Source organism: Eublepharis macularius, chromosome 1 (assembly GCF_028583425.1).
Source record: "Eublepharis macularius isolate TG4126 chromosome 1, MPM_Emac_v1.0, whole genome shotgun sequence".
Lineage (NCBI taxonomy): Eukaryota > Metazoa > Chordata > Lepidosauria > Squamata > Eublepharidae > Eublepharis > Eublepharis macularius.
Window position 1 is genome coordinate 236,780,162 of NC_072790.1, and position 8,695 is coordinate 236,788,856.

Sequence of the window (8,695 nt, forward strand, 5' to 3'; positions counted from 1 at the left end):
TGACGACGACGAACATTTTACTGTTAATGTTGAGCCAGTTTGGTGTAGTGGTTAAGAGCGTGGGACTCTAATCTGGAGAGCCGGGTTTGATTCCCCACTCCTCCGCTTGAAGCCAGCTGGGTGACCTTGGGTCAGTCACGGCTCTCCGGAGCGCTCTCAGCCCCACTCACCTCACAGGGTGTTTTGTTGTAGGGATAATAATGACATACTTTGTAAACTGCTCTGAGTGGGCATTAAGTTGTCCTGAAGGGCGGTATATAAATTGAATGTTATTATTATTATTAAAGTTAATCAATTATATTGACTGATTAAAAATCTTTTCACTGAGGAAGCACTGTGTAGTGGTTAGCGTGTTGGACTATGTCTGGAGACACTTCCAATCTGCCGTGGATGCATGATGGGTGACTTTGATCCTGTCTGTCTTTTTCTCAGCCTAACCTACCTCACAGGCTTGCTGTGAGGATAGAAAGGAGGAGCATATGCCATCTTTAAATTTTTGGAGAAAAGTGGATCTAAAAATATATTATAACACAAAACTGCTTCCAATTAATTTTGAGTGGCAGCCCTGGTGATAATCACTTTTAGCATGAACAACAACTTCCAGAGAGTATTTCAGGAGATACCTTGGGGCAAAAGAGAAGGGTCAATAGACACTGCATCCACAACAGTGTATGCGGCAGACATAGGGTTGCCAGCTGCAGGTTGGGAAATTCCTGAAGATTTGGGGGTGGGGGGTGAAGTTTGGAGAGGACAGGATTTGGGGAGGAGAGACACCTCAACAGGGTATAATGCCATAAAATCCACCCTCTAGAGCAGCCATTTTCTCCAGGGGAACTGATCTCTGTCATTTGGAGACCAGTTGTAATTCTGGGAGGTCTCCAGCCACTACCTGGAGGCTGGCAATCCTAGCCAGACTAGGCCCAAGCAGACCCGGGTTCAAACCCCACACTTCCCTGAAGCACCCTGGGTGGCTGACATTGGGCCATTCAGTGTCTCTCAGCCTACCTGAGAAGATTGTTGTGAGGAGAAGAGGGGGCAGAAGAACCATCTTTGCTGCCCTGCGCTCCTTGGAGAAAGGGAGAGAGAACAAATGTGAGGATAGGTAGACACCCCCCCTTGCTATGACTATAATACGCAAACGGCTTCCTTCACTGATTGCATTTTATGTTATTTCTTCTTCTTTCCTGTTTTTCCCTCCCCACCCCACCCCGCCAAGACACCCCAGGTGCTCTACAGCGGCATCCCGTAATCCCGTGTGCCTCAGTTCGGCCATCTTGTTTCCCTTTTTCCCCATAGGCCCTCTTCTATAACCTTCCTTTCCTCATAGTCCACCCCCGTTCCTCCACCCCAGAATGACTTTGCCCCCTCCAAGCATGTCCCTCTTTTCCCCAAGCCAGGTGGCCCGTGTTTGCGAAGCCTTGCAAGAGAGTGGGGAGTTTGAGCGCCTCGCCCGTTTCTTGTGGTCCCTTCCGCCATCACTCTCCACCCTCCAGCACCACGAAGGCCTCAACTGTACCCACTCCACCTGTCAGGACTCGGAGTCGCTTGGCAACCTGTTGCCGACAGCCACTTGGCTAGCACCCTACCGCAGCCAGGCCTCTGCCTTTCACCTGGAACCTTTTGGGACCCTCAGGCCTGGAGACAGATTTTTGGGACCCGTGGTTGACCGGTCTCCTTCCCGCAAGAAACTGCCTTCTCTGCTGAGGGATTCTGTCCAAGACAGGGAACAGAAAGTAAATGGCTTCAAGGTGAGTGAGCAACCAAAGTCAAGTAATTCAAGGTATACAAAATCTCTGCATTCGTCTGACAAAGAGCTCTGTGTAGCTCTAAAGCTTGCATACACAACCCCTGCGCTCTCACAGGAAATTAAGCAGGTTTAGATTTGCTTTCTTTTGATTATTCTGAGGATCAAGTTTCTTTATTCCCTGATTTCTATCATGGTGCTTCTCTGTCTTCCCTTAAAAACAAATTTTGTGCCAATGAACATTAACATTGGACCAAAGAAACAGCTAGTTATTTTGCTGGGAAGTGTGGATTAATTAATGAAAGGTTCCAGGGAAATCTATGTACTGGAGGCTGCCCCAGTTGTGTCTCTGTGTGAGTTGCTGTTCTCTGGCTTCCTTCCAGTTAGCCTCTGCTTGTGGGGAGCAAAATAATTCTGTTGATCCTTTGCATTAGGTGGTAACTGGCTTATTCTGTTATTCGTGATGCGACCAGAGGAGGCTGCCTGCCCATGATATCTCCGCTCTGGCCTTTTTATGTATGTATGTATGTATGTATGTATGTATGTATGTATGTATGTATGTATGTATGTATGTATGTATGTATGTATGTATGTATGTATGTATGTATGTCATTTATAGTTCGCCTTTCTCACTGAGACTCAAGGTGGATTACACAGTATGAGATTAGTACATTCCGTATCAAGGATTGCATTTCAATACAGTATCAAGGACATTTCCATAAACAATGCCATAGGGTAAATTAATACAAGTTTAAAAGGCATATCCGCTTCTTCTGAAGGGAAATGTTTCCACCTCTGTGCGTCCTGTGTGATTGACTCATTCTGTTGCTCACTACTTCCCAGTGTCTGTCCAGGGTACATTCCAGTGGGATTGTGTACCAGTCTCTTCCAGCCAAACCACTGCATGACTTGTGGCATCTCAGGATATTTTTTTTCTCCAGGCCAGTTAGCAACGGTAAAAGCAAGTGGAGAACTGCCTTCTATTGTGTATAATGATAGTGCATTTAGCTATTTGGGTAGCCCTAATTGGTCCCACCTCAGAAAGGTGGGATAAAAATGTAAGGAAGGAAGGAAGGAAGGAAGGAAGGAAGGAAGGAAGGAAGGAAGGAAGGAAGGAAGGAAGGGGTTCACGTTCACCAAGAACTTGAGGTGGTACAGTGCTGGAGAAGTTTAATTCTGTGGCTACACTACAGGCAAGGGAATCACATTTTAAGTGCTCTCTTCAGTTAAAATTTCCTTTAGTTAAAAATTCCCTACAACTAGAAAACTAGCACTAGAGGCAAGAGCAGGGCTAGAACGTTTCTCCCTGATTTGTCAGCTTTTTACTTGCAGGGAATCTTTTTTAATCTGAGGAAGCATTCCAGATATGTTCTTCTACCTGAACTGGAAGTGGTACAGTCCACCTAATTTTGGCACCTGTCTCATCTCGTCTATGGCCTGGTATACCCAGGAAACAGAATGAGACGAGGATGAGGCAGTAGAATGGACTGTACCACTTCAGGGTGCTGGGGGTTTTGAGGGGAATCATATTTTTAAACATTCCTCTCTGTGAAATCCATCCCTGCAAGCAGAAAACTAGTGTGATAGGCAAAAGGCTAGCTAGAACCTTAATGTGCATGTTTTCTACTTGCAGGGAATTTTTTCTTTATTTGAGGGGAGCATTAAAATGGCATCCCTGACTACAGTGTGATATGGTAACACACCACATTGTGCTGAACACCAGGATTATGCTGGCCCTAACCACATCTTGCAGCCAAGAATCGCACAAGTTAACAATGGGTTGTGTGTTTCCTTCCAATGTACAGGCTAGCTCCTTATACATCTTTCCAGCAGAGTGTACTTGCCCTTCGCATAGTGGCTACCTATAAGTGGCGGTCCTCAAACAAAGACGCTCCAAGGGCCGATAACAATGTGAGATTGCGGAACTTGAGTTCATTTATGAGTTCAGATCAATAGAACCCTTCCCTAGGGGCAGGGCTGACTCTCAAAAGCATATATGCTGAAAACCTTGTTGGTTTCTAAGGTGGTGGACTGAAATCCTGTTGTTGCCCGTAGCATGACTTTTAACTGTCAGTGGAGGATCATATTCCATTCACTCTCTGGTCACATCGACATCTATTCTCCAGTCTTCTGCCTGCGTAATTTCTTTTGCATTCAGAGCCAAGCTACAAGTGACGCCTGACCCAGGTTGGACGCTTGTCAGCTTCCCTCAAGTTTTGATGGGAAACGTAGGCGTCCTGGTTTTACAGCTTGGCTCTCCATTATAGCTGCAAGACCAGGATGCCTACATTTCCCATCAAATCTTGAGGGCAGCTGACAAGTGTCCAACCTGGGTAAGGCGTCACTTGTAGCTTGGCTCTCAGAGTAGCTTGCATGGTGGAACAGCATGGTATGGCCCAATCTTATCAGATCTCAGAAGCTAAGCAGCGTCAGTTCTTGGATGGGCAACCACCAAGGAAGACTTTGCAGAGGAAAACAAGGGCAAACCAACTCTGCTTCTCAGCTGCCTTGAAAGCCGCTTGCCATAAATTGGTTGCAACTTGATTATCTTGTCCATAGATCCGGAGGAGTTAGCCGTGTTAGTCTGCAGTAGCAAAATAGCAAAGAGTCCTCCAGTAGCACCTTTAAAACAAAACAACTTTATTGTAGCATAAGCTTTCGAGAGCCACAGCTCTCTTCGTCAGATGCATGGAGGGTATGCTACAATAAAGTTGGTTAGTCTTAAAGGTGCTACTGGAATCTTTGCTATTTTGATTTATCTTGTGGAATTCATGGACGCAGGATGTAGCAGCTGCCACTAGTTTAGTTGGTTTTAACGGAGGGAGGGTTAGATAAAATCATGGAGGCGAGGTCCATCGTTGGTTATTAGCTCTGATGACTAAATGGAACCTCCATGTCAAGAGGCAGTAACTTCTGATTACCAGTGCACAGGGCGCAACAACAAGGGAAAGTTCGGGCTTCCATGCCCTGCTTATTGGCCTTTTGGGGGCAACTGGTTGGCCACCGTATGAAACAGGATACTGGACCAGTTTGTAAAATTATTTAAGAGTCAATACACCATCAAGTTAATTTCAAATATTTATAACAGTAATCAATGTTAAATAATTTATTTTAAACTAATTTGATTATATAGTTCATTAAATATCTGTTAATCGAATAGCGAGGTTCGTTCAGATGGAGAGAGGAAATATTCCTGACTATGATGATGAGGAATATCTGAAAACTATATTTTCAATGTCAATTGTTTATTGCACTTTGATAGTCCTTGTATTGTGTATCTAACATTTTCTTTGAAATCTTAAATTTGTGTTCCTTTTTCCTTTCTTTATCCCCCTATTTGTTTAAAAAAATAAAAATATTTATTTAAAAAAATCCAGATACTGGACCAGACAGTTCGACAAGGTGTGATTCGGCAAGGTGTGATTCGGCAAGGTGTGATTCGGCAAGGTCTAATTCGGCAAGGCTACTGTTACATTCTCATGTTCGCTTCTTGCAGGAAAGGACACGGAATCTACTGAGGGAATGGTATCTCCAAGACCCGTACCCTAACCCGTCCCGTAAAAGGCATCTGGCCCAGGCTACGGGGCTTACCCCCACGCAGGTGGGAAACTGGTTTAAAAACCGACGGCAAAGGGATCGTGCTGCATCAGCCAAGAACAGGTGAGACACTGGGATTCAACCGAGGCCACACAACTGGCTTAATGCAGCTGGCAGGGCATGTCCACTAGCCCATCAGGTGGATAAAGTTCTTTGGACTGCCTGTAATTTAAAAAGGGAAAGGGGAGTCCAACAGGATTTTAAAAAGATAAATAGATCCAAACCAAATGGGTCTTTACCTTGAATCCACTTCTGCCAACCACATCTGCAATATTCTTATTGAATCTTCCCACAAGTATATGATTTTAAATTGTTTAAATTATTTTATTAATTTGCAAAGACAAAAAAAACCACCGTCTAAATTACAGATACAGAAAACAAAATTACAAAAAGAGAACACATAGAAAAAGAAGAATAAACAATGTTAAATCAAATTATTGACAGAAGGCTTAATATTCAACATATTTTTCAAATTATCGTACAAGATATAACTTGGAGATGAAATCATTAATGTCACGGGGATTTATTCCCCCTGAAGTATTTCTTTGTATACTTTATGTCTAATTCCTTTCCCATAATTTGAGGAAGGGCTTAGATAGATATTGATGTTAAATACCTTCTGATTCATATATGAAATAAAATCATGCCATATTTCATAGAAATCTGACATTTAGCATTGCCTTTAACTACTCTAAGTTGATAACGTCAATTTTTCTGCCATAGCTATTTGCTATAGCTCAGAATATGAATAATGAGCTGCTGTAGCACAGTGGTTAAGTGTTTCGGCTGTGAATCAGCACTCTACTGGTTCGAATCCCACTATTGCCATGAACTGACCAAGGTGGCCTTGGGTCAGCCCCTCCTCTCCGCCCCAGCTCCCCAGCTGCGTTGTGGGGGATAATAATAACTCTAACTTGTTCCCCGCTCTGGGTGGGGCACTAATCTGTCTAGAAGAGCGGTATATAAGCGTTGTTATTGTTGTTATTAATGTAGTGTTAAAAATTCTGCAGCTTTCCAACACTTTGCTGTTATCCATAAGTATATATATGAGCAAGATTCGAGTACAAGAGTACCTTAAAGATCAAGAAGCTTTCTGGGGTATAAGCTTTCGAGAGTCAAAGCTTCCTTCATCAGATACAAGAAGGAATGGAGATCCCTGAGCCCAGTCAGAAGGTGGGAGAGGGGTTGCAAAGAAGGGTATCAGGATGCAAAAAGCCTGACTGTGTGAGGGTGGAAAATAGTGTCAAGTTTTCTTTTTCACTTCTTCCGTTCTCTTTTCACCTACACCCACCGTGGCTTTCTGTTCCATGTTAGGCTTCAAAAAGAGCCACCCACCCAGCACAACGACTCTACACACCCTCCGAGAAACGAGAGCCCACCTAGTGCCCCCTGCCAGCCGAAAGACAGCAGTTCATCCACCGAACAGGATTATCCCACCGCACCCACCAGTGACAAGAACAGCCATGGAGGACTGAAGAGCTGGGATGACTAGTGCGTGGAGGGGATTCTCTAATCAACAAAGTGACTGGAGGAGGGTGGGAAGTAGTGGGGAGATCAAGCAATGGCTGGGGCGGGCCAGGCTGCGCTAAAGGTGTTGCCCTAAATATGACACAGAAAAGGTTTTAAGGAAACTGAGCGTCGGTGGGTTGCAGTATAAGAGATGTTTCCTTACTGTTTTCTGGCAGTTCTCTGAGCCAGTGGGGAAGGACTTACAAGGCTCGTCCTGTGGAAGAGACAACGTTGTGGTATCCGTGGGAAAAATATTTTACTTGTTTATAATCATGAGAAGGGATGAGACGCGTACAACACAATCAGAAAAAGTCCCTGCGTCTGACAAACTCTGGGCCCATGCTCCGAAATTGCTTCTCAGAAGCCTCTTGGCAGCATGCTAAGGGGGCAGAGCAAAATGACATTCTCTGCCCCACCAACCCCACTGGCAGACCCGTATATGATTTTGAGAAAAAAGGCATTGCGTTCCGACAGCACCATCCGGTCGAAAGGGCGCCTGGTTTAGCAAGACTGAAAACGCCCTTGAGATCTTAGAGAGACAAGAGAGGACGTTTGTGAGCGTGCACATGCGAGTCTAGAAGACAAGTCGGCACTCAGAAATGAGTGGCCCAAGGGGACACGTGGGAGGGAGGGGCTTATAAAATGGGAAAGCGCCATATAAATGTTTAAAAGAAAGGGTAGGGGGACTGACTACTATTATGATTAAGTGATGTGCAGAATTCCATTCTAGGAAGGCTCTGTAATTCTGTTTTAAATCCTGTTATGTGCTAGAAGAATACTATTTGCAAAACATTTTGACCCTGACAGCAGCAATCACAGGGCATGGGGCAGGGTGGGCACTGTCACACAAATGCAAACAGCCTAGAAGTTTTCTGCTGTGCCCTTTCTATGGATTTGTGGCCCTTCATATGGTCAGGCAAAAGCACCTTTTCCATGAAGTCTCCAGCTCAATGCTTTAGTCTGTATCATCCCCCGATGGAAATAAAGCCCTCCCTGCTGGACTCACACTCTTTCAAATTCACCCTTTGTTGTTTTGGCTGTAAGCTCTTTGGGGCAGGGATCTTTTAAACAGTTATGCTGATGTCACTCTGTAAAAATTGCTATGTATGCTGATGACACTAGATAGTTTTTTTCTTCCCGATATGATTGAAAATGAAACCCTTCCCTCAAGTCATAGCTGACTTATGGCGACCCCTGATGGGGTTTTCAAGGCAAGAGACTAACAGAGGTGGTTTGCCATTGCCTGGCTCTGCAACCCTGGTCTTGGTTGGAGGTCTCCCATCCAATTACTAACCAATGCTGACCCTGCTTAGTTTCTGTGATCTGGCTCTCCTGGGTTATCCAGCTTAGGGCCCTGATATGAATATATTACCTTGGGAAAAATATATATATTATATTGCTTAACTGATGTATAAAGTAAATCATACAGTATCACAACCCTTCATCCAGATACAATGCTGGAAAGAGCTTTTTAAACAAGAGAGTAATTTGAAATAAGTTCTACTTCCCTGCCTGCGTACCCCAATTCACCAGCTTTTTAAATCTGGGGTGTAACCTCCTTCTTTTGATCCCGATTCTTCCTGTATACCTAACGTAGCTGAAATCTAGGGTGGCCTGCCTCCGGTTGATGGCTGGTGATTGCCCAGAATTACAACTGATTTCCAGGCAACAGAGGTCAGCTGCCCTGGATAATGGCTGCTTTGGGGGGGGGGTCCCTCCCCTCTCCAAACTCTGCTCTTCCCAGGCTCCACCCTCAAAATCTCCAGGAATTTCCCAACCTGCAACTGGCAACCTCCCTATAGGGTTGGCCGCTTAGCTTTTGATCCCAGGGCTCACAGAAACAAG

At 44.7% G+C, this 8,695-nt stretch overlaps 1 protein-coding gene across 1 annotated transcript; it reads left to right on the forward strand.

The window, feature by feature from the left end:
- Window positions 1-1,352: 1,352 nt before the first annotated feature.
- LOC129325498 (homeobox protein SIX6-like) lies at window positions 1,353-6,833 on the forward strand. The gene is made up of 3 exons (XM_054973188.1): window positions 1,353-1,748; window positions 5,241-5,404; window positions 6,656-6,833. Exons 1-3 carry the CDS (start codon window positions 1,353-1,355, stop codon window positions 6,831-6,833), a joined length of 738 nt encoding a protein of 245 aa, XP_054829163.1.
- The last annotated feature ends 1,862 nt before the right edge of the window (window positions 6,834-8,695 follow it).